Here is a 24,092-nt window from a genome sequence, read left to right on the forward strand (position 1 = left end):
CACGGGCCGGACAGCGTGGGGCCACTCCTGGCCGCTTCACAGAAGGTTCCCACGGCCTCAGAGCCAGCAGAAGGGACGGGCCACAGACCATGCTGCCCTCTAAGGACGTTCCTTGGCCTGCATGTCTGGGATGTCCGGTCCCGCTAGGTAGGGAGCACACAGGCTTCACTCCCCAGGACCCTGCTCGCTAGAAGAATGTTCCACAGCCTCCTGGGTCCCAAGTGCTGACTGAACCGTCCCCGGGCTCAGGTGCGGCTCAGCATCTTGTTAGTGGAAGGAGTGCTCTGGTTCTCAGACGCACTCCTTGGATCCAGGGCTGATGGGCCCTACATCTGGTCTGATGACTGACCTGGTCCCGGGGCCAGCGGCGGGCGGGGACACTGCTTCTGAACTCCCAGCTTCAACCCCAGGGCCTGGTTCGCACACTCGCACCGCAGCCTCCCCTCCTGTAGTGCATCCGCCCCGCAGACCTGGGCACGTCTGCGCACAGGCTGGGGTCTGGAGCCTGGCCGCCGCACGAGAGCCAAGGGCGAGACCCGCACCCACAGACATGCCAGGCGCTTCTCTCCTTGGCCTGCACATTCCCTAGGTTTTCTGACAAACACTGTGTCATCAAAACAGTTTTCCAAAAAGTGAAACTGCATGGAAAGAATGGAACGCGACGTGATGCCATCAGGCCACAGAGTGCACGATTCCATTTCCCTGAAATGCGAGAAAAAACCAGGCTGTCGGGGCAGAGCCCGCAGGAGCAGGTGCACAGAGCAGGAGGCTGCCTGCCCAAGCCCGAGCCCGGCGCGCCCGAGGCACTGCCCTGGGACTCGACCCCAAGTTGTGGAGGCCGGTGCTCGCCTTCCCCAGCTCTGGCTCCGGCTGAGCACGGAGAGTTGTCGCTCCGTGGGGAGGCGGCTGCAGCTGTCACGGCTCAGAGCTCCTGCCCCCCTGACGCCTACGGGAGGGCTGTGACCACGCGGCTCCTGCACAGGCGCCCGGAGCAGCAGGGCCGGAGAGGTTCTCATTGGTGCCACCTGCCGAGACAGAGGGGTGTGCCTGGCCATTCGGGGCTCCTCCCAGCGGCACTGTGACCACCATGCGGGGCGGGGGTTGGGGGGCACTGAAGGCCACGGCCGTGAAGCACCAAGGCTGGGCGTGGGGCAGCCGAACCGCCAGAGGAGCGGCCTCCGCGATGGAGAAGTTCAAGGCTGCGATGCTGCTGGGGGCCGTGGGGGACGCGCTCGGACACAGACATGCCCACAAGGACAACAGTGCCTCCAGAAAGAAGGTCCAGGAGGGGCTGCAGACAAGCGGGAGCCTGGACCAGCGGCCACTCTCCCCAGAGACATGGCCAGTGAGTGACAACACCATCATGCACCTGACGACAGCCGGGGCCTTGACCACAGGTAAGCCGGCCACCCGCCTTCAGCCGCAGTCCTGCGGGCGCCGAGCGTCTCCACCGCGACGACCCCAACCCTGGCCACCAGCACCCCTTCTCGCCGCCTCTCCGGGTTGTGTCACTCTGCCTGTCTGCGGTCGGCCTCCGAAATCTGACTCGGTTCACGTCTGTAAACGTGTCTCCAGAGTTAAACCAACTGAATGTCTCGCTTCGGGCTGTTTCGCAAGAGGGTCCAGCTTCTCCCTGTAGGCAGTCGGCCCTCCAGTTTTACTCTGAAGGAAGAGAAAAACAATAAGCCCACTGGAAATTTGGGCCCATTAAGATAACATTGTTTGGGGATTACTTATAATCCCAAAGAGTTTGAGTCTAAATGCCATCTCCCAAAATAGGACTCAGGTATCTGCCTAAACCGCTTGTCGGGAGGCGACGCGGTGAGTCTGGCCGCTGGGGCCGGGGGCGTGACGTGTTCTCTGGGCAGCAGGTGGACGGGGGCGCGTGTCTGCACGACTTTCAGGGAAGCAGCGGGGGGTGAGCACAGCTCCTGGGCCGGTTCCAGCTAACAGGGTGCAAGTCGGGCGGCAGAGAGGCCTCGGGCCCCGTGCCGGGGGCTCGCCCAGCTTAGCTCTGCGCTCACCGGGCAGGAATGCCGTCTGCCGCTGGATCCAAAATAGCCCAGGCGAGGCCTAGAGCCGCACAGATAAGATAGCTCAAGGGCGCCGAGCGGGGGGCACCTCCCTGAGTCTGTGCAGCGGGGACGTCCGGTGTCTCCGTGTCTCCGTGTCTCCGGTGTCTGTCCTTGGGCTGACCCGGAGCAGGACGCCCACCCTCCTCAGGAAGCCGCGCCCGAGCCCAGCCCCGGCCCCGGGTTCGGGCGGGGCGGCCGGGCCTTGCTCCCAAACGCGGCTCCCTCCGTGGCGCCTGTGGCCGGGCGCCCCGCGCGGTCCCCGTGTCCTCTCCGCGCCCACCCCCATGTCTCGTGACGGTGGAGCCCACCCGCCGCGCGTCTGCAGCCGCCCCCGGACCGACGGGCTCTCCGAGATTAGCCTGAGCCCTCTTGACAGAAACGGCAGGATCTGCCTGATGTGAAACGGAGGAAGTGGGGGGGCGTTCGGGGCTTCGTTTCTGAGCCGAGACAAGCCCCCGCCTCCGGCCGGGGCACCAGGGGCCGCTGCGTGCCCAGCACCGCCTGGCCTGCCGGTCTCCAGGGGTCGCTGGAGAAGAGGGCCCGACCCGGCACCTCCGCAAAGCGCAGCGTGGTTCTTGTTCAAGTCACTAACAATCTAAGGGGAAATTTATTCAAATCTAGTCCAGCAGCTGGATCTTTTATCGATGAATAGCAAGCTGTGGGGCACCTGGGGGCTCCGTTGGGGAAGCGGCTGCCTTCGGCTCAGGTCATGATTCCAGGGTCCAGGGATCGGGCCGGGTCGGGCTCCCTGCTCAGCGGGGAGCCTGCTTCCCCCTCTCTCACTCCCCCTGCTTGTGCCCAGTCTTCGTGAAATAAATAAAATCTTTATTAAAAAAAATAGCAAATTGAAAAAAAAAGAGAGATAAAAAAAAATAACAAATTGCAGCCAAAATGGAGCCTCTGAGGCCCGTCCACGGGCCCCACCAGCCCCGACGTGGTGCTGAGCGCAGCGTGCTGTGTGCTGACCCCGCCTGTGTCACCGTCTGACCCTCATGTCACCCCAAAAGCTGACGTCCTTACCATTGCTCTACAAAAGAGGGACAGACACAGAGAGGTCAGCTGACTCGCCCCAGGGCCCCACAGCCACGTGAGGTCTGAGCAGGGACGAGACCAAGTAACTTGCGTCCAACACACAAGTTCCTCGCGCCATGCCCTCCGCCTGCAGCCAGCGGCCGCACGGGGACCTCCAGGACCCTGTGGACGCTAATTCCTCAGACCCACACACAAACTGGGACCATGGGTTGGCATTTTCAAGTGCGTCTGCCATTCTGCGCTGTGGGGCCGCGAGGTCCTTCCTGTTGTCGTGAGGGAGACACAGGGTCACAGACGGCCCGCGTGACCTGCTCCTTTGGGCTGCGTCTCCGGAATGCGCGGAACTGGGTGAGATCAGTCCTGGCCCCCGAGCAGCGTCGCGCTCCCTGCAGGCCGGCGGGCAATCCGGTGTCCGCAGCACGCCGGCGGGCTCACGGCCCGCAGTCACCAAAGCTGCCTTGTGTGTGCAGCCCTGTGCCCGTCGCCCAAGGGCGCCTCGGGGGCCCTGGGGCCTGCCACTCTCGGGCCTCAAACTCGTGAGCTTGGTTTCCCTCCTGCTCTTTGGGACGATGACGCCTCCGGCACAGGCTTACGTAGACGAGGTGGGGGCGCGGGCACGGGACGGGGGTGCGGGACGTGAGCCCACCGGGGACCACAGCAGGTGTCTCGAGCGTGTGTGTACCCGCAGGGGAACGGGGGGCCTGGCCCACGCGTGATGCACCCGGCCTGTCCAGACCCAGCTCTCTGTCCCCTCCGTCGCCGGCTCCCTGGTGGGAACAGCATTTTGAAAAGCTGACATTTTTACTACAAAACGAGTTGCTGTGGGCATTCTGTCTTCTTTACGCTGACGTGGGCTGGGACGCGTGCGGGGGTTTCGTGAGTGGACTTGTCTTTGCAGAGACAGAGCGGGAAGGCGGAGAAGGGTGAGCCCACAGGCCGTGTCACAAGGTGGCGAGAGTCCGACGAGGCAGCACGGCGGCTCCGGAAAACCTGTTTCTGGTTTGGATTCTAGCCTGAAACACAAGACTGTTGCTATTTTGTTTTTAAGGAGGTTTTTTTTCCTTCAGAAGGATGTGATTCCAGAATAGAACGGATTACCTGAGGGATTCTGGAAGGCCGGCTCCCTCACCCCACTTCGAGTTAAGGAAGGCTGTTTGTTTGTAAGGGAGGTCATCTGGATGACCCCGGCAGCCGTGTGCCCCGCGAAGCCCACTACCCCCCCAACCCGGCTGGCCACACACTCTCTATACACCCCACCAGACTGCGGCCATGCGTGGCGCGTCCCACAGGCCGCCTGCCGTGTGCAGCTGGGGCAGGAGGACTGAGGACCAGGTCCCGTCTCGGAGCCACAGCTCGGGCGCGAGGGCGGCAGGAGCTTCCCTCCTGGCGCAGGGAGGGGCTTGCCGAGTGCACCTGTCTCCCTGGAGCCGGGGTGACCAGGACGGGGTCAGGGCTCCCTCCTAACACCACCCCACGTCGGGGTGTGCACCCAGGAGAGGGGCGGACATGCATTCTGGGTACGGAGTGAGTCTGTTGGTAGCTGTGCAAGTCCCACTGGCGCCTTGCCCCTGCCCAGCTGGCCTGGCACAGCGGCCTCTCCACCACCCCGCCCTGCTCTCTGATGGAACAAAGAAACTGGACCCCACATTTGGAGCTCTGTGGCCTCTACCCACCAGGCTGGGCTTTTAATGACAGCGGTGCTCAGACCTTGCCCTCGACCTCTGGTTACCATCATCTCTGGGCTCGGGCAGGTCACGTAACCCACGGAGCCTTCCCCATGACCCAACAAGACAAGCTGGCGGTGCTGGGGGCACCTGCAACTGTCGAGGGGAACGGCCCCCCGACAGCTGATGGGCAGCGCTTTAGTTACCCTGCCCTCCATGTCCGCCATCCTCAAGGGACGCCCTCACACACTGGGGACAGCTTGGGACAAGCTGGGGCTGCCCTGGGCTGCTTCCCAGGAGGGAGACGGCCGACGGAGTACGGAGGCTCTGCCTGCCGCACAGAGACACCGGCTCGCAGAAGCCCAGGGAACAGGCAGATTTCAGGCCAGTCCTCACGTGGGTAGAACTGTGGGTTTTGTCTGGACTCTGCTGTGTAGCCAGAGTGAAGCCTGTGCAGGCTATACATCCCCAGGGAGCCACGACTGTGGGCGGTAGATCGCCAGAAGCTTCCTCCTCTTCCGCGCACGTGGGGCCACGAAGCTTACTGCCACCTGCCTTGTCCCTGCTGCCCTGGGGCTCACAAGGCCGCTGCCCTTCCTGCTCAGCCTGACCCTGTTCTCCTGCTCTTTCATTCCCAGACTACTGGTGCCTGGACGACCTGTACCGGGAGATGGTGAGGCGCTACGTGGAGGTCCTCGAGAAGCTTCCAGAACACTGGGCGGACCCGGCCACCCTGGAAGGCTGCTCGCAGCTGAAGCCAGATAACTACCTCCTTGCCTGGCACACGCCTTTCAACGAGAAAGGTCAGGGAGCGCTTTCTTCTCCCCATAAAGCGCATGTGGGACAGCAGCCTGGACACTAACCTGTGTGCCGTCCACTAACCAGCAACACCGCAGGTTTGCGCAGCACAGGGGGACAGCTGGGGCTCCCGGGTGCCACGGCCGACACCCAGGCGTCCATCCACACCAGTCCTGGGTTCATCTTAAGGATCACTCTCGACTGCCTTCCCTTTAAGCTTGTATTTCACCAAAGTCAGGAAAACACGTACTAGCAGCATGTGGTCTGTCCCCAGGATGCTCCAATGTGTTCAGAGGGGCCATATTTACGTGACCAGATCTCTGCCTCCACGGCACCAGCTCCTGGGTCCTGGGCCTGCCCTGCCAGGTTTATAGAGGACAAACGTGCCCCTTTGGGTTTATACTGGGGACGGACCCCACTCTGGGCTTATACTGGGGATGGGTCCCCCCATCTGAGCTTCTACTGAGGAGGGGTCCCCCTGTCTCTGCTTCTACTGAGGACGGACCCCACTCTAGGCTTATACTAAGGACAGGTCTCCCCATCTGGAATTATACTGGGGGACAGAACCCACTGTTGGCTTATCCTGAGGTTGGCATCTAATCATGGCATCTAACGCGGCATGAAAGAAAGGAAACAGAATCTATCACGGAGAGAAAAGTCAATCATCAGAACCCATGAAGCCTGAGGCAGCTGTTCGAGTCACGGAACGGGTGTAAAGCTGTAGGTACTCCACAGGCTGAAGCAGTTACTTAAGGACACAGATGGACACGAATCACATTTTCAGAAAAACATTACGACGTCTGAGTTTCTAAATGCACTGGGTGAAATTATAGTTTTCAGAAGAAAAACTTAGTGAGTCTGAAGGCACAACAGTAGAAACAACCCAGAGTGGGACACAGAGGAAAAAGAATTCGCGAATAGGAAAAAAGCACAGGCGACTTACAGTGACCTCATGTGCCTGTGGCAGGGCCCCGTAGAGCGAAGGGCAGCAGAGAAACGATGTGAAGGAATAGTGCTCAAGTCTCAGAGACGGGAGCAGACTCTTCTCCGAGGAGACTTCAGACGCCAGCAGACACGGGAAAAGTCGCTCCACAGCACTCGGCGTCAGGGAAACCCCAGTCAGAACCACAGTGAGATCCCCCCTCACGCCAGTCAGAAGGGCTGGAATTAAGTCAGGAAACGACAGGTGTTGGCGAGGGTGTGGAAAGACTGACCGTGAGGCCCATCGGGGGGACACAGGACACGACCACCCAGCTCCTTCCGAGGTGACCGCTCACTGCTCGGAGGAGCTGAACGGTCCCTCCGGGGTGTCCGCCCCAGAGAAAAGAAAGTATGTGCCGGGACCAAGGTTTGGTTAGGAGAGTTCACGGTGCTGTCACCACCCCCCACCGGGGGAAATGGCCCAGGCGTCCGTCAGCATGTGGGAGGGCAGTGCGGTGGCTTGTCGTCACACCCTGGGACCCCGGGACCCCGGGACGGCGCCCTCGCTCCGAGGCAGGCCGCTCAGCGGAGCTGGCTTCACAGCGAGCCAACGTGTCCGGCTACAGCACGCAGTCTCTGCGGGTCTGTGCCCAGCGTCTTCCCGGGAGAGCGCGGGAGTGCGTCCCAAGCCACCCAGAATTCTGTGTCCGATGCCGGAGCAACCTTCCGACATGCAGAAGCTTTGCCGTCCACGTCCTCTCTGTGTGTCAGGCACTTGGGTCGTAGGCCTGTCTGCCACTCCCTTCATGAGACTGGATCGGTGCTCCCTAAGTGTGTGTCCGTGTCCGGTCACTCGTGGAAGTCCGGCTGCCAGAGGCGGGGTTCTCGGAGCCAAGTCTGAAACTGGGTGTACTGTGTGTTCCTCCCAGGGTCAGGGTTCGGGGCCGCCACCAAAGCCATGTGCGTCGGCATGCGGTACTGGAAGCCAGAGCGCCTGGAGACACTGGTGGAAGTGAGCGTCGAGTGCGGCAGAATGACACACAACCACCCCACAGGTGACGCTGTCCCCGGGGTCGCTTGCCTGTCGGCCGGCACGCACCGCGTACGCTATGTGGTCGACCTAAGAGCCGGCTCGGCGTTGAACGTGGCAGCTCTGGAGAGGGTGAACCCGGCATGTGTGGCGCCGTGTGCGCCGGGGGGAGGGAAAGGAAGCTGCGCCCCGGGCTGACGTCTCGGGCGGACACTTTGTGTCACAGAGGTCGGGCATCTTCTGCTGAGCGCCGCGCCCGTCCCCAGCCGTGCCTCTGTTTCCCCACCTGTCGCGGGGATGACTGCGGCACTGGGAGCCAGGCCAACTTGCACAGGAGGACAGAGCATGGAGCCCCGAGCTCTGGGCTTGTCCTCCTGGAGCCGTGACGCCGGCTGCTCCTGGGGTTTCCCACCGCAGGTCCGTCACACAGCATGAGGGCAGGCGGGGCCCCAGCACTAACCATGAGTCACGACCTAGAAGGGCTGTCGGCTCCTAAGTTTAAGAAAGATTGACGTGGGCGCCTCAGTATCTCCGTCGTTAAATGTCTGCCTTCAGCTCGGGTCAGGATCCCGGGGTCCTGGGATTGAGCCCCTCGTCAGGCCCCTGATCGTCAGGGAGCCTGCTCCCCCCCCACTCCCCCTGCTTGTGTTCCCTCTCGATGTGTCTCTGTCAAGTAAATACATTAAAAAAAAAAAAAAAAGAATGACATGAAACTCGCAAACCTGTAACCACGCATTAATCAGGGCAGGGGACGCGCCTGCCTAGCCCGCCGCTGCCCTGAGACTTCCCTCTTTCAAGGCCACTTTCTTTTTTCCTGAAAGACTTTATTTATTTGAGAGAGAGCAGGTGCGTGAACGGGGGAGGCAGAGGGAGAAGCAGGCTCCTCGCTGAGCAGAGAGCCCGATGCAGGGCTCAATCCCAGCACCCCGAGATCATGACCTGAGCCGAAGGCAGACGCTTCTGGAGCCCCCCAGGCGTCCTCCAAGCCACTTTCAATGTTGCTGTAGCTGGTGTGGCTGCCCTGTGCCCCCCTGGCAGCACCCGCGTGGGGCACTCACGGCAGGCAGACATGTGGAGCGGCTGGCGCTGTCCTGGCCGGCTGGGGAGGGCTCCGTGCTGAGTGCCCGCTAGCCCGTGGTGCAGGTGGAGGCGGGCTGAGCCCGGGAAGCCTCCAGGCGTGACAGAGCCGAGTGTCTGCCGACAGTCTGAGGTCCACAGGACTCCAGGTCTGCAGTCCCGACCTCTACAACATTGGCTGATGGACTGTCCGCTCATATGAAGGAAACGCGTGACACAGTGTGTTTCTGCGGAAAGCCCCGATGAGACACGGAGGGTCTGAGGGCCCGCAGGCTACTCCAGGAAGGCAGGGGCTCCTGTCCAGTGTTCCGGACACTGCGGGCTGCAGGCATCGCAGTCGGATTGCGGTGCCCGGCCTGGAGGCTGGATACCCCTGGGGGAGGGCCACGGCAGGGGGTCAGGATGGTGACAGGTCTGAGAACCGGACACGGACTCCCAGCCTGCAGCAGTCCCTCCCAGAGTGGCCAGCAAGCCCCAGGGCAGTTCCGAGACGGCCGTGCCTCTCTCTGAGTGGTTGTCCTTTCCGTGAGCCTCGGGCAGGCCTGGCGGGCATTCCTGTGTCCCCACCACAGCCCTTTGTGCAGGAGATGGAAGGCCAGTGTGCCCGGAGCCACGGCCTAGGACCCCGAGCCCAGAGCCATGGTTGTTCTGTTGTTCTGCCCTCTGCCTCGCAGGCTTCCTCGGGTCCCTGTGCACGGCCCTGTTTGCATCGTACGCTGCCCAGGGCAAGCCGCTGGAGCAGTGGGGCAGGGACATGGTGCGGACAGTCCCGCTGGCCGAGGAGTACTGTAAAAAGACCATCCGGCACCTGGCAGGTAAGCCCAGCCCCTTTCCTGTCGCTCCCCATCAGGCGGGCCTGATGCACACTCAGGGCACATTCAGATCAGGTTCCCAGACAGCTCGCGGTTGGACCACCCCACAATGAGGCGGGGGCCTGACCCCGCCAAGCGGGCCAAGGCACCCCTGGCAGAGGGCGACACCTGCCCAGGGGACTCCTGTAGCCGGGAGACCAGGAACAGTCGAGCAGTTGGAGCTCCACAGCCCGACCCCAGCGTCCTGCTGTCTGACAGCAGCCAGATAGACGAGAGGGCGCACACCGGGCTTCGGCATTCCGGATGGTCCTAAAGTAGCCCGTCCCTGGGGAGAGGGACGCCCACACCGACGTCCACACTGCTCCCAAAGCTCCGGATGGCCGGACCCAGAGCCCAGACGGGTATCTGTGCCCGCTGGTGACATAAACACCCAGAAATGTCTGTCTGTCCCAGTTACCCAAACCCGTGGTCAGAAGACACCCCCCCATGGCTGCCCATGTGGCGTCCACTGGCTTGTCCGGCAGAGGCTCTCGGGATCACGGTGTCTCTGGCGTCGGGGAAATGGCACCTGACAGACCAGACAGAGAAGCAGGCGCAGGGCCAGAAAGCCCACGGCTTCTCCTCGGGCAGCTGGCCCCGCGCAGGGCTCTCTCCCTCTGGGAGGGCCCGGAGCTCCGCGTGGCTGTTCTGAAGTTGTACGTGTTCCTCCTGGGGCAGAGGGCCCTCGGGGTGTGGGTGCAGGAGCAGGCTGTGGTCTTCTGGGCTGCCCGAGGCCGAGGTCTTGAGACAGGAAACCCACTGTCAACCTTTGACAAGTGGGGACTCATTATAAATGCTTCTGGAGAAGCTTCCAGACCAACGTGACCAGGAGAGCTTTGCCTCTGCTTCTGCCGGCTCATAGAGCTGGGAAACTTGCCCACCAGCCCATTCCAGAGGGAAGCAGAGAACCTCTTGTCCACCGTGAACTCAAGTGTCCCCTATAACCCTAATCATAGAACAGAGCTCCACACTTGCCTTATTTTGCCTGGCTTGAGTCACTCAGCCCGGGCTCTCTGCAGTGGCGAGGCTGCCTGGGGCCGCGTCCTTCCACAGGAGAGACAGGTCAAGAGGCCTAGTGCGGGCCATGCGGAGTGTTCCCGCTGCATGGGGGACAGTCCCCAGAGCTCCCCAGGCTTTTCCACAGAGCAGCCGTCAGGGGCACTCCTGGTCAGGAACAGGGAGGACTTGGATCTTTCTGTTTAATTTTAAACGTGTTCAACCTAGAGTTTTATGACCTTCTAGGACACACACCCTTTTCAGTAGAAACCCAAAACCGTCTGGAGAAAATTGTGTACAGGGCTTTCTGATTAGTGGTGACAAAACCCGTGGGCAGTACCGACACTAGCAACTCTGTTCCCCGTCTCTCTGCTTGGACATCTGTCCCCGAACTTGCTGCCCAGCGGCCGGGAGAGAAGTGGCCCCACGCGGGCCAAGCCCGGGTGTCCTCAGAGCCTTCCTGTCTGGCCTGGTCACCTTGCCCCGGCCTTCGGTGGCTTTGCTGTTAGTTTTGTAAAGTGGACTCTGGCCAGCTTTCCTGGGAGCCTGCAGGTCCCTCAGGACCCAGAGCCCCACCAACACCTGTCCTAGGGCCTATCTGTGACTCCGAGCCGTCCCCCATCCCACGGGTGTCGGCTGTGCCCCTGAGCTGGGGGCTCCCCGAGCTGGCGAGGAGGTGCTACGGTGTCAGCCGCCAGCCAGAGGGACGCCCAGGCTCACTGTCGTCACCTGCACCCCAGCTGCATGTGTCAGGGCAGGGGTACAGGCTCAGAACACACAGGAGAACAGTCTTGGGACTGCAGGCTGGGTCCTGGGTCCCAGACAGAGTCGAGCAAGGCTTAGGGCTGCTTTGTCCCTGTCTCCACGTTCCTCGCGGTGGTTTCAAAGCAGTGGTGGACGCCAGCGGGAGCCACGAAGCCGTGGCCGGGTGGGCTCAGCCCTCCACCTCCGGCCGCCCGCCCGGCCCCCACCAGCCGGCGGCCCTTGGCACAGCGCACCTGCTCTCTCTGCAGAGTACCAGGAGCACTGGTTTTACTTTGAAGCTAAGTGGCAGTTTTACTTGGAGGAGAGAAAGATCAGCGACGACTCGGGGAGCAAAGCCGTCTTCCCTGACCGCTATGACGCAGAGGAGAGGGACAAGGTAAGTCTGGCGTGTCCAAGGGTGGGGACGGTCATGGCCGGGTCCCCGCCGAGGGGCCACGGCGGCCCGGCTGTGTTCCGGCTGTGTGAGGAGCCCGGCCGGAGAGGCTCCCCCCACCGCCGGCAACGAGGGGCCCAGAGCAGCCATGGCGGCGGTGGGGGGCGCTGTGTGTTGCAAACCTTCCTGGAGGAAGCATGTTTGAAACAGATAAAAGTTCATCTTCCACTTTCTCTCACTAAAAGCACGGTATGTGCTAGAAAATTTGAAAATAGGGTTGTTAAAGACGTTCTGTTCCCCTTCATGTTCTCTGGGGTTACGACTTCAAGTCGAGGCTGATGAACAAGGCTTTGCATGCCATCACCCTGCCTCGGGCTGCCAACACCCCAGCCAGCGGACGCTGTCGGCATCGGGGGCGCTAGCACGGGGGAGAGACCTGAGTCCCTGCGGCGTGGCCGAGATCCGCACGTGTCGTCCATAGCTAAGCTGAAGCCCCTTGCAGTCAGGCACTGAGCACACTTGTGGGCGGCCCCTCTGCCTGCCGAGGGCACCCCTGTGGTCCCAGCCGGCTGCCCCAGCCCCAGCCAGCGCGTCTGCGTTCCAGGTGTGAGGACGATGTCAGGACGGTGTCAGAGAAGAGGGAGGGCCACCCTTCCTGCTCGGGTGTCCTTACCGCCCCTCTGTGTGCCCCCGTGGACCTCGCCTGGATGCAGGAAGGCCCTGGTGGGCAGTCCTACAGATGATACGGCTGCCCCAGACCAAGGCTGAAGGTCCCCAAGGCATGGGGCTGTGACAGCCCATCCCCCCCTCCTGGCCCCTGCCCGATCCCTGCTCTCGCCAGCCTGACCACGTGCGGCACACCCCACGGGGCTTCATGCAGAGCCCCCACCCCACCCTGCCTCGGGCCTTGGCGCCCGCTGGGCCCGTGCTTTGCTCAGACGAGGGCCGCGTAGGCTCTGTCACCACAGACTTGGCAGTTGCCCCAACTCGTGGCCAGGCTGGTTTGTCACAGGAAGGCCTGCATTCATGGGAGCCTCCAAAGATGAGTCTTTCCTGTGCATGGTCAGCCCAGCGCTGGGACCGTGCCTGGCAAACACACGGTGCCCCGTAAGTGCACAGCCAGCAGGTAAACACCTGTGACCTGGAAGAAACCGGGAGCTCATGCCCCAGCCAACACTGGTTTGCTTTCGCGTGACCTTGACCCCACTCTTCCTTCAGGCTTACCGGAAATGGAGCTCAGAAGGCCGAGGGGGCCGGCGGGGCCACGATGCTCCCATGATTGCCTACGACGCTCTCCTTGGAGCCGGGGACAGCTGGACCGAGCTCTGCCACCGGGCCATGTGTCACGGAGGTGGGACTGCCTTCTTTAATGGTCTTGGGTTCTGGGCGACCAGCAACCTGTTCTCACCCCAAAGTGTCCTCCCAGGGTCTCCAAGGGCCTGGCCTCCTGCCCCCCAGAATGTGTGTCCTTCTCTGGGCGGGTGCTGCCTCGCATGGCCGTTTTCCTGAGCTCACGAGGAAAGGACTTTTGGGGAAGACGGGGTCCGTGCCCCTCCCCTCCAAGGCCACTGGGCGAAGAGTGGGCATCCTGCTGCGACAGCCCCATATGGTTCTGCCGACCCTGTGGCCAGACAGGGTTCTGTGGGACTCTGCATCAGCGCTGCGGGTTTGAGCCTCGCAGGGGCAGCTGTCACGGTCCCGAGGCTGTGCAGGATCTCCCCGCCCCCCGGTGCCCACTCTCTCCTGCGGGTGTGAAATGAGGGGTTCCTGGCAAACACCAGCTCGCACAGGGCACAGAGTCTCCATGGGCATCAGAGCCCCTCGGTTCCTGGTGCCGAGGCTGAGGTGGTGAGGGCCGGTGCCGCCCGCAAACGTGGGCTCCCGGGGCACCCGGCCCCCAGGACAGCACGGGCATCCGCACACAATCGCGCGTGTCCGGGTGTGCAAGGAGAGGGTGGGAGGGGCAGCAAACCCCTCAGGTTGGGCACCTGGAGCAAAGACGGGGTCGGGTCCGGGGAGCTGCCCAGAGGGTCTCTGACACGAGCCCTTGGCAAGGGGGACTGGCAGGCTCTGCTAGTGCCCGGTCCCTGAGCCATGGCTGCCTGCCTCGACCCCGAGGTCCCTGAGGACCTGTGTTTTTCGTTCCAGGCGAGAGCGGGGCCACGGGGACCATTGCGGGCTGCCTGTTCGGGCTGCTGCATGGCCTGGACGGGGTTCCCGCGGACCTGTATGAGGACCTGGAGCACAGGGAGGAGCTGTCGCGCCTGGGCGAGGCCCTGTACCGCCTGTCCACGGAGGAGAAGTAAAGCCTCCCGCCGCCGTCGGGGCCCACGGCCCTCCTGGTGTGCGCCACGCCTCCCCGGCCAGAATCACATCTAACCCTCCCCTCCCCAGTGTCAGAACCCCACCTGCCGTCCCGCGAGGATGTTTGTCCTGCCCTCGCGCGGCCCCGGGACATCAGTGGTCCCACGCCAGAGGCCCCAAGCCTCCCAGCGCGGCAGCACAAACAGCCTCGGGGACAGTCGGAGTGTCTCACTGGGTGCACCACTAACGCTGCTGGCTCCCCGGTGCCGACCACACTAACCAGGACGGCTGCGCGCGGACCAAGCGCACGTCCCCAGCGCACGTCCCCGCCTGCTCCTGGCCTCGGCCCGGCAGCCGGAAGCACGCGCTTCACCTCCGCCGGCATTTTTAATCACACTAGATCTTAGATCTTAAAAAACCAACCCCTTTGGAACGAGTGCCTGAGAAAACCGGGAAATAAAGGGTCCTCGTGTGTCCCTGCACCTCCTTCGGTGTGGTCTGCGGCTGTCACGCGGCCTGCCGGGCCTGGCCTGGGCCACCGCAGGCTCCACCGGGCTCGCTGCTCAGGACGTGGCCGGTCCCTGCCCGCGAGCGCAGAGAACGAGCACACCTGCTCCGGCCGACAGGAGCGTCCCGCACCGTCTTTCGGAAGTAGCATCTGGTGTGAATAAAAGCCGGGGGCGTCTCGCGCTTAACATGGCTTCGGCAGCTTGGCTGGGCCGGCCCGGCTGTGGCGGCGCTCTCTTCAGGGGGCTCCGGGGTCCGCGGGGTCACCCCTCGCTTCCCAGGAGGGCGCGAAGGCTTGGCGCGAGCTGGCAGGCGACGGACGCGGGAGGCGCTGGCGAGGAAGGTCTCCGAGTCACGGACTAACGCCCGCTGCCGCTGCCGCTGTTTTGTTTTTATTTTCGGGGGGAAAGGCAGGAAGCCGCGTGCAGGGGGCCTCGCGGCCGGACCGCCGGGAGCGCAGGCCGTGGAGGTAAGCGGGCTCGTCCACCGCGGCGGCCCAGGGCCGCCAGGACTCTAGCCGTCCTTGAGGGTCAGGAAGGGGGTCTATTCGCAGCCCGCCGGCTAAACAGCACAGATTCCCAGGGCCCCCGAGAGGAGGAGACCGTGGCCCCGTCTTGCTGCAGAGACTTGCACGCGCGGAAGACGAGGCCACGGCCTGGTGAGGGGGTCTCAGCCCTGCGGGTCTGACCCGCGCTCCCGCAGAGGTGACGCCCTCGGCTTCCAACATCCCCGAGCCGTGCGCCCGGGGCGCTGTGTGGAGAGCCGGAGGCCCCCAGCCGCGGTCGGCTCCCAGGCCCCTCACGTGGCCCTGGAAGTCGCCTCGCGCGTGTCCTGCGGGAGCGTTTCAACACGCGCACGCGCACACACCCTTTTGGCATTTTGGGACCCCGTCCTTTTGGCCACTACGGTTTCTTGGGCACTGTGGTCCAGTCCCTCGGTTGTCCCGTTCCCGAGGCAACGCGGGCCCCTCCAGCAGGGACGTCACGTCCCCGGTAGCCCGCGGCTTTGCGCCCCTGCGTGCGGGGCTCAGGCAGGGGCGCGTCCTCCCGCAGTGCAGGGCGTCCCCTCTATGCTCCACTGGCACGGCACGTGGGCGCACGGGCTCGGAAGCGGGGCTCAGGTCCGCAGCCAAGCCGACCGTGCTGGGCAGCATCGGCAGCCCCAAGCCCTCGGGGACAGGCCCCGGCTCCTGCCGCTGCTGGCCTCAGGGTGGGAGCATGTCCCCTGCTCGGCTCACACATGTGGAGACTTCGGGCGGATCTGATGGATTCGTGTCCCCAGGCTCTCTGGTTAAGAGATTTTGGTTCAGGTTTGAACTCTTGTTCCCAGCGCTCTGCATCTGGAAGCCGGATGGGGGTGGGTTTGGAAGATGCACTGTCCCCTGACGGCTGGGGGTCGCTCACCCAGGAAGTCCCCTGGCGAGACTGGAAGGGTCCATTCAGGGTCCAGCTGCACCATGGCCTCAGCCGGGTCTTCTGGGACCCACCCCTCTGGCAGGGGATTTCCCCAGTGGGGGGTGGGACAGCAGGTGTGGTCGACGCCCCCGCGGGGCAAGCCGGGGGGAAGCGGTCATGACGGGAGAATGTAAACCCAGCGGCCCTGCCCGTCTGGCCCCACCTCCGAGATGCCTGCCCGGTGTCCTGACACCTGTCCCCAGCTCCAGGCCCACGGGTACCTGCAGTAGATGGCACATGAGGCCTGGCCAGGTGTCTGCGGAGAGAACTGGAAACACACCCGTTTCTGAGGAGGCTACTGGGGACCCTGGGCCTTCTCACGGCACAGCCCGGGGGACACCAGGGAGACCAGGGAGACCCCCAGCCCACCTGTCAGCCCTCAGCCCTACATCCAGACGGCGCCCATTGTAATAGCTTGTTGCCAAGTACATTAAAACCCACAAAAAGCCACAAAGTGGCCCCAAAGGTTCCCTTCACCAGCTGTTCACCCCAGGCCACACTTGCCTGCTTTCTCTCTCAGTGATGCGGACGGACGCACCCAGCAGTGGCCGTGCCCAGAGAATGAGGAGAGCACCTGAGGACCCTCGGCCTGCCTGCGTTTCGGGCCTCCATCAGCCACGGCGGGGCCGCCACCCCTCTCTCCAAGCAGCTGGCCGGGGGCGCAGGGCCCCTGACTCTGACTCCCACAACTTCTGCTGCAACTACCCCACGAGCCTCTGGGCAGCAGGACCCGCCTGCTCAGGGATCCGGTCCCCCAAGCGCCCGCAAGGGGCATCTGCAAGGGCGTGGAAGGGCACAGGCTGTGTGCGGCCCGTGGGAGAGTGCGCTGGGTCGGAGGGCAGCAGGGGGCAGTGCTGGCCCCAGGCTTTCCTCTGAAGGGCAGGAAAGGGTGCGTGCAGATCACCCAGGACCCAGAGCCGCCGTGGAGAGGACAAGCGGGGACGGGCACTGGGGGGTGATCCTGGCCGGCTTCTCTCCCCTTTCTTTCTGAGGATGCACTTGGCGGGGCCGGGGCGTCTCTGTTGCCATGGGATTTGGCAGACCCCATATCTCAGAAGAGGACACGGGGGCCAAAGGACATCCCCTCGCTGCCTGAGGACATGCTGACACAGCCTGACCCATGTCTGTTGGAAAAGCAGACAGTGAAGGCCAGGCACTGTCCACTAGAAGAGCCCCACAAAGACCCCCGAGGGACCCGGTGCTGCTGGCAAGCCTGCACCTGACACCCCAGCGTTGCTGTATTTCCAGGTGACCTCTCAGTAGCCAGAGGCACCAACAGAACCACCAGGAAAGCTTATCGCGGCCGTGCTACTCAACTGGCCCCAGAGAAATGTGTGCCGGTCCTGTCCTGGCATGGGCCTGAGGATGTCCGCCTGCCTCAGCCGTCCGGGCAGCAGCCCAGCACGAAATCTGGATCCCAGACCGCCTCTGGGAAGTGCTGAGCAGAAGGGAGCCACCTGGCTTTGAGGCACGAATGACTTACCGTCCCCAAACTGCCCTCCCTGCCGTGACAGGGCCCGTCTGTCCGGCATGCTGCTCAGGCTGGGTGTGTGGGGCTCAGAGGAGAAAGCACTGGCTGTCTGCAGGTCCGGGTTGCTTCTGCACCGTCCTGCGGGAGAACTCACGCCCCAGCCATTCTGATTCCGTGACTGCAGGCCTGCTGAGGGCCATGTTGGTATCCTGCAGGGACACAGAGGAGCCTCCCCAGGACCAGTAGGGGCAGCATAACCCGGCCACTGGGAAAGGCTCCAATGAGGAGGCCATTTGAATTGGGCCATGAAGGATGCATAGGAGTTCGTCAAGACTGTGGCTGTCGTAGGAGGGAAGGCTGAGTGTGGGGCTGGGACAGAGCACAGGTGGGAACTGAGTCATAGCAATGGGCAGGGTGAGCGAGAGCCCCAGACGGGGCCCCTCCATGGGGATCTGCTGAGTGTCTGCTCCTACCAGACCCCTCTGTAAGCCCCAGGAAGCTGCAGAACAGATGGGTTTCCCGCCCACATGGAGCCAAACCTACCCTGTGCTTGCAACGGCGCACAAGTCTCAGACGATGACGATTGCTTCAGTGACAGGGACCCCAGCCGGGGTACAAGGGCCGCAAGCTCAGGGACTGACCTCAGGAGGGTCCAGGTGAAACCCCGAGGGCAGGCGGTATGAAGCAGAGGGAACAGCTTGTTCCCTGGGATAGGAATGAGCTAGGGACCAACTGATGGCCAGTGCAGCTGGAGCAGAGTACAAGGTGGGGTCAGAGGGCCAGATGGGGCAGCTCGCAGCCTGAGCCCTGGGAAGTCTGTCCCCACAGGGCGGCAGGAGCCCAGCTCAGCCACGTGGTGAGGGCGCGCTGCTCAGCCATCCTGCAAACAGAGCTCAGCGTTTCTGCGGGGTCAGGGCCTCCCCAGGCTAGAGGGAGCAGGACAGAGAGATGGCGCAGGAGCGGGCGGGGGTGAGGAGGGTCCCGTGTTTGGGCGGCGGTTACACACAAGCTACCTACGGGTGGAGACCGCGTGGTCACCCTCTGTGCTCACTGCTCCCGGCGTCACTCTGAATCTTCATCCTCTTGTGTGGCCAGCTGGTCCTGGCAAGTCCCCGGGCATCAGCCCCGCCACAGGCTGGTAGGTAAACACAGTCGGGACGCGTCCTCACTGTGCTTCCTGACACGGAGGGGCGCTCGGTGTTGAAGTTCGGCGACCCTGGCGGGAGGAATCGGGTAGCGACGGCAGAGGCACGGGGCTGAGTCCACACCGAGCTGCCCTAATCTTCGCACTCCTCCAGAGCTGCTGCCTGTTTAGACTGAGTCAAGGAAGCGGCCAGGCTGCACGAGGCCACACGGTGTGTCCTCGGGGCCTGTGTTCCGATGTCAGATTGACCCCACAGCTATCTTAGCCATCGAGGGACTCAACCCGCAGTCCTGAAGGTGAACGGAACCCCAGCAGGGTGGCCATGCATCCCGCAGGCCGTCATCAGCCCCTGCCTGCACACCAGGGCCCTGGAGGAGGCTGCGCGGTGACGGCGTCCGCCCGCCGCTCAGTCCCAGCGTGAGCTCCGCCAGCGTCAACAGGCCCTGTGCGCACGCGGCCTGGAGAGAGGGTCTGGACTCTGGTGTCGGTCTGGCTGGATGAGCGCCGCGGCCGGTGCTCCAGGGGGCTGAAGCTTCTGCGAGTGTCTTCCAGAGTGTGGGTACCAGCAGTGGGGAGCCAGCTCAGGGAGGCAGGAGGGCAGCACGGGGAGGTGGAGCCAAGAACTCAGGGCCACAGCCTCACCCACAGAGTTTGGACACCGTTCTAGACCTCGTGCAGCGGAGAGGTGACCTCGTTCTCAACCTCGTGCAGCGGAGAGGTGACCTCGTTCTAGACCTCGTGCAGCAGAGAGGTGACCGCGGGGTGGAGGGAAACATGGGGTTGCCAAGCCCGGCCAGGCGGGCGGCGGCTGGGCCGTGGAGGCGCCGGGAAGGCCGCGTGGGTTGTGCCTGTGAGACCCTGGGCCGGGGGGAGGCACGGAGCTGGGCATCCTGGGCGACAGCCCTCCACACACACAAGCCACCTGGACGGCGATGCAGCCCCAGAGCCACGCTCAGGCCGCGAGTCTGCCCAGTGGCGGGGAGAGAACCAGGTGAAGCGAGACCAGCCGGGGCCCTCACAGGGCGCCCAGCGAGGTCCACCAGGTCAACGGCAGAGTCTCGATGAACCACACAGAAGACATGAGGCTAGCCGGGCGGCCAACCAGCTACCAGCCAGGCTAGGAAGCCACGGACCGGCGCTCCTGCGGTGCCAGGGCAGCAGGAGTGGCTGTGCAGATGAGCCCCCACAACCGCAGCTCCTCCCTGTCCCTGGGTCCCTGGTCGCAGCGCCTCGGGCTGCCTCGATGGTGTGGAGACAGAGCCCGTGGCTCAGGAGGAGGCCTGGGTCGCGGAGCCTGAGTGCCCCCTGACCACCCACCTTGGTGGGAAAAGTGAGGTTTCTGATGACCCTGCGGCCGGGTGTGGCAAGGATGTCCCTGCAGTCCTGGGCGCACGGTGAGGCGGGCGTGCCGCCTGGGCGCAGTCTGAGAACCAGAACGGGAGGAGCTGCCCCTGGTCCGGGGCCAGGGCGTAGGCGGCATGGGCGCCCCGTGTGCCTGGATGAGCACCGGTGCCCGTGCCAGACCACACCCCTCTGGCCTAGGAATGGGTTCAGGTTTCTGTTTTGGTTTAGGAGCTTAATGCACCAAACACACGGTCGTCTGATGTTGGGAAAGAGCCCGACCTATCCCGCGGGTTTTCAAGGTGGGGTCCCTGGGCCAGCAGCCGCCATGGCTCTGGAGACGCGTAGGAACCCTGGTGGATGACGGAGTCTGAGGCGGTCGCGGTGCCGCCCGCAGGCAGGGTCTTCACGGTTGTCTCGTGTCCGAGGACAACTAGCACTGCCCCTCTGAGCGAACTGACCGCACCAGGTGGACTGGAGGCTCTCGGGAGCCTGCGGGGAGGCGTGTGCAGTCAGCCTCCCGAAAGAAGTACTTCCCGGTGTGGGGACCCGCTGCTGGGCTCCGGGGCTGTGGTCAGGGTGCTGAGGACGGACCACCTGTGGCCCTGGGCACCTCCTCACAGCCATTTAAGAGGACGTATGTGGACTCTCTAAGAAGAGCCCTCTTCTGGGAAATGCATAAAAGCAGGAAAAGTAACGGTGTGTGCTCCCTTTCAAGGTGGCATCGAAGTCCACATAGGGCCGTGCAGCTGGCCGCTGCGCCCACGCCGTGAGCACGTCCCGAGGCAGGACGACGCTCTTCCTCCCGCCGGGACCCGCTGTGCGTGAGGTGGCCCTGCGCCGCCCATTTAGAAGCTGCCGACGTTTTACGTCATCCACAGCTGTGGGAAGACCGTCTGGGCGGGTTGTGGTCCTCTGCTGGGCATGGTGGTCGTCTGCTTGGGTGGAGTCGCTGGACGGCAGAACGTCAGGGCTGCGTTCTTCCAGGCACCTCTTCACAGACGCGCCTCGGCTCACGGGGGACGACCCTCCCGTGCCAGGCTATGCAGGAGGCGGGCGTCCCACCCAGTTTCCGAGACCCCACCCCCAGGAGGCCCGTCCGTCGCTGGGTTGAGGTCGAGGGCCTGGGGCTGCGTGCTGATAGCATCTCCCCCGGGACAGGGGCTCAGGCAGGGACCTCCCGGAGCATTCGGGGGCGCCCTGTGGGCCGGCCCAGCCTCATCCACTCTGCTCAGCAGCAAAGACCACTTCCTGCAGCTCCAGGGGGCCACCGCCCTCCGGTCCCACCCCACGACCTTCCCTAAGGCTGAGACCCCCCTGTCGGCCCAGGGCCTGCGGTCCGCCCACCGCCCTGAGTCGGGATATAACCACGACGATCACTTCATTTCTCACACTGGAAGTCAGAGTTACACAGAACCCGCAGAAAGTGGGAATTCTGTGCACTCACTCCCCTGTTTATACAAGCCTAATGTCTCTGCGACGGAAACCGTCGAGTCCCGCTCAGGTGCGCATCTGCGTTCCAAACTATTAACACCACTTTCCGAAGCCCGTCGAAGGACAGTGGGCTGGCAGTGGGCATGAGCGGTGGCCCGAGAGGCAACACGTGTCTCTCATCTTCACGTCTCTGTCCTCTGTCCTCCCCCGGACATTGAGGGTGTTTAAAATGCGACTGCGCCACAGGAAATGTTCTATGGAGTCTCCCTGGAAAATACAAAGATAAAATCTGTGACGACTGATCTTTTTTCCCCTGCAGCTCCAAGCACGGCAAGACTTGTGGCAGCGAGAAGCCTGTTGACGTCCAAGCCCTGCGGAAGAAGGTCAGCAGTGTGACGTGCGGCCCGGCTGCCCGAGCCGTCCTCAGCAGCCTGCTGCTCTATATCACTGACCTCCAGGACAGGCCTCCGGAGCCGCTGCCTGCCAGGAGGGCAGAGGGCGGGGAGAGCAGGGCCAGCCACTCGCCTGAGAGCCAGGACGCCCACCGGCGACCCACGTGCTTCCAGCTCCTGCAGGCCAAGTTCATGGGCACAGGCCGTGAGTTCCGCCTCAAGAAGGCCCGGGAGGTAGGGAGGCTGATATCTAAGGACAAGCAGGGCCCCGGCAGGAGCTTGGTGACCGCTACCATCAACAAGCTCCTGGACAAGGCCCGGGAGGGAGCCGGCCACCCCATGCAGGACCGGGAGCCGCCCCCCAGCCAGAAACCCCGGCAGGGCCTCCCCGCCGGGAAGGGCACCGTGAAAAACATTCTGAAGATGTTCTTGGCCGCAGAGAAGAAGGAGTTCTGTGAGGAGCCCACAGCGGCCAAGGGGCCTCTGCCCAAGCCCACCAAGAGGGGCTCCATGCTGTCCAAGCTGCGGGAGAAGTTCGAGCAGAGTGGTTGTCTTTGCTCCGAGGCTGGCGTGCTGCCGCTCCGCACGGAGGGGAGGAAGAAGAAGAACCTGGTGAGCAAAAAGACGCACCGGCCAGAGACGCGCACGCTCAGCACGGCCACCATTGCCAGCACCTGCCTCGGGACGCCGCTGGCCCGCTTCCTGGCCTGCACCGCGGAGCCTGTGCTGGCCTTCAACATCGCCACTGTCGTCTGCGGCCCCCGGAGCTGGCTGTCCCACTGTGCCAAAATCAGCCATTCCCGGCAACGGCACGTGCTCCGGGGAGGAACAGGCACGTCCCCCAGCATGGGGGTCATAGGAGATGGACAGGGACAGCCTAGTGGGGAACCCACACAGCCTCCAGCACCCTGGGCCACGGCTCTTGGGGACAGCCTGGAAATGGCATTCCTGGGTGAGGGGACCAAGCCCATCCCTGGGCTAGCCCCCTCTCCTGCCTCCCACAGGGGTGGGCCCCTTCCTGGCCATGAGCCTGCGGGGTCGCTCCTCAAACCAGCCAGCCCAGCGCGTGCCAGGGCAATGGGAGGCGATGGGACGGGGAGCCCTCCTGCAGGGGACACTGTACAGCACACCATGGCGCCTGGGGAAGCTGGGCCAGGCCTGTGGCAGGAGCTCCAGAACACAGGAGCCGGGGTGGCCCCCAAGTTTGCCCTGACGGTTTGCAGTTCTGAGGATGAAACAGAAGGAGTGGGTCTAGGCTCGGAGGAAGACCTCCAGTTCGCGCTCCAGGAGACTTTCCCGGAACAGAAGGAAGCGGGACATATCCCGCCACTTCCAGCGCCTGCGGTCCAGGCCCTGCAGGGCACACAGTCAGCCCTGGAGTCTCCCCAGATAACTGTCACGCGGCTGGTCACATATCAAGTGCCACCAGCACCTGCCACGCCTCCCCAGGCCGGGGCGTCTCCCCACGTGACTGTCCCACGTCTGGACACGTGCCAAGTGCCACCAGCACCTGCCACGCCGCCCCAGGCCGGGGCGTCTCCCCACGTGACTGTCCCACGTCTGGACACGTGCCAAGTGCCACCAGCACCTGCCACGCCTCCCCAGGCCGTGGCATCTCCCCACGTGACTGTCCCACGTCTGGACACGTGCCAAGTGCCACCAGCACCTGCCACGCCTCCCCAGGCCGTGGCGTCTCCCCCCCAGTGCCGTCCCACGTCTGGACACCCACGTGACCAGCACCTCCCACGCCTCCCCAGGCCGTGGCATCTCCCCACGTGACTGTCCCACGTCTGGACACGTGCCAAGTGCCACCAGCACCTGCCACGCCGCCCCAGGCCGTGGCATCTCCCCACGTGACTGTCCCACGTCTGGACACGTGCCAAGTGCCACCAAGCCACGCCGCCCCAGCACCGTGGCATCTCCCCACGTGACTGTCCCCCAAGCCCGTGGCACCTGCCCACTCCCCAGCCGTGGTGACTGTCCCACGTCTGGACACGTGCCAAGTGCCACCAGCACCTGGCACTCCTCCCCAGGCTGTGGCGTCTCCCCACGTGACTGTCCCACGTCTGGACATGTGCCAAGTGCCACCAGCACCTCCCATGCCTCCCCAGGCCGTGGCGTCTCCCCACGTGACTGTCCCACGTCTGGACACGTGCCAAGTGTCACCAGCACCTGCCACGCCGCCCCAGGCCGTGGCTTCTCCCCACGTGACTGTCCCACGTCTGGACACGTGCCAAGTGCCACCAGCACCTGCCACGCCTCCCCAGGCCGTGGTGTCTCCCTACGTGACTGTCCCACGTCTGGACACGTGCCAAGTGCCACCAGCACCTGCCACGCTGCACCAGGCATCAGGTGGTGGAGACAGAAGTTCTAGTCTTCTGAGTAGTGAAGGCAAGGGTCGGGGTGGGTTTGAAAATGCTCGAGGGGCGTTTCCCATGGGGACAGGAAGTGAGAACATCCGAG

General features: G+C 63.7%; 1 protein-coding gene across 1 annotated transcript; it reads left to right on the forward strand.

The window, feature by feature from the left end:
* The first annotated feature begins 979 nt into the window (after window positions 1-979).
* On the forward strand, window positions 980-14,366 carry ADPRHL1 (ADP-ribosylhydrolase like 1). The gene is made up of 7 exons (XM_004745990.3): window positions 980-1,397; window positions 5,410-5,574; window positions 7,420-7,545; window positions 9,272-9,412; window positions 11,458-11,585; window positions 12,801-12,933; window positions 13,731-14,366. Exons 1-7 carry the CDS (start codon window positions 1,088-1,090, stop codon window positions 13,886-13,888), a joined length of 1,161 nt encoding a protein of 386 aa, XP_004746047.1. The 5' UTR covers window positions 980-1,087; the 3' UTR covers window positions 13,889-14,366.
* The last annotated feature ends 9,726 nt before the right edge of the window (window positions 14,367-24,092 follow it).

The sequence above is a fragment of the Mustela putorius genome, unplaced genomic scaffold (assembly GCF_011764305.1).
Source record: "Mustela putorius furo isolate JIRA1106 unplaced genomic scaffold, ASM1176430v1.1 tig00000551_pilon_pilon_pilon, whole genome shotgun sequence".
Taxonomy (NCBI): domain Eukaryota; kingdom Metazoa; phylum Chordata; class Mammalia; order Carnivora; family Mustelidae; genus Mustela; species Mustela putorius.

What these genes read in the sequence shown, in the direction of transcription:
- ADPRHL1 (XM_004745990.3), top strand. Translation starts at nt 1,088, where the DNA reads ATGCGGGGCGGGGGTTGGGGGGCACTGAAGGCCACGGCCGTGAAGCAC. An exon ending in AGCCGGGGCCTTGACCACAG is followed by an intron (nt 1,398 to 5,409) that starts GTAAGCCGGCCA and finishes TTTCATTCCCAG; the next exon opens with ACTACTGGTGCCTGGACGAC. An exon ending in CCGGGCCATGTGTCACGGAG is followed by an intron (nt 12,934 to 13,730) that starts GTGGGACTGCCT and finishes TTTTCGTTCCAG; the next exon opens with GCGAGAGCGGGGCCACGGGG.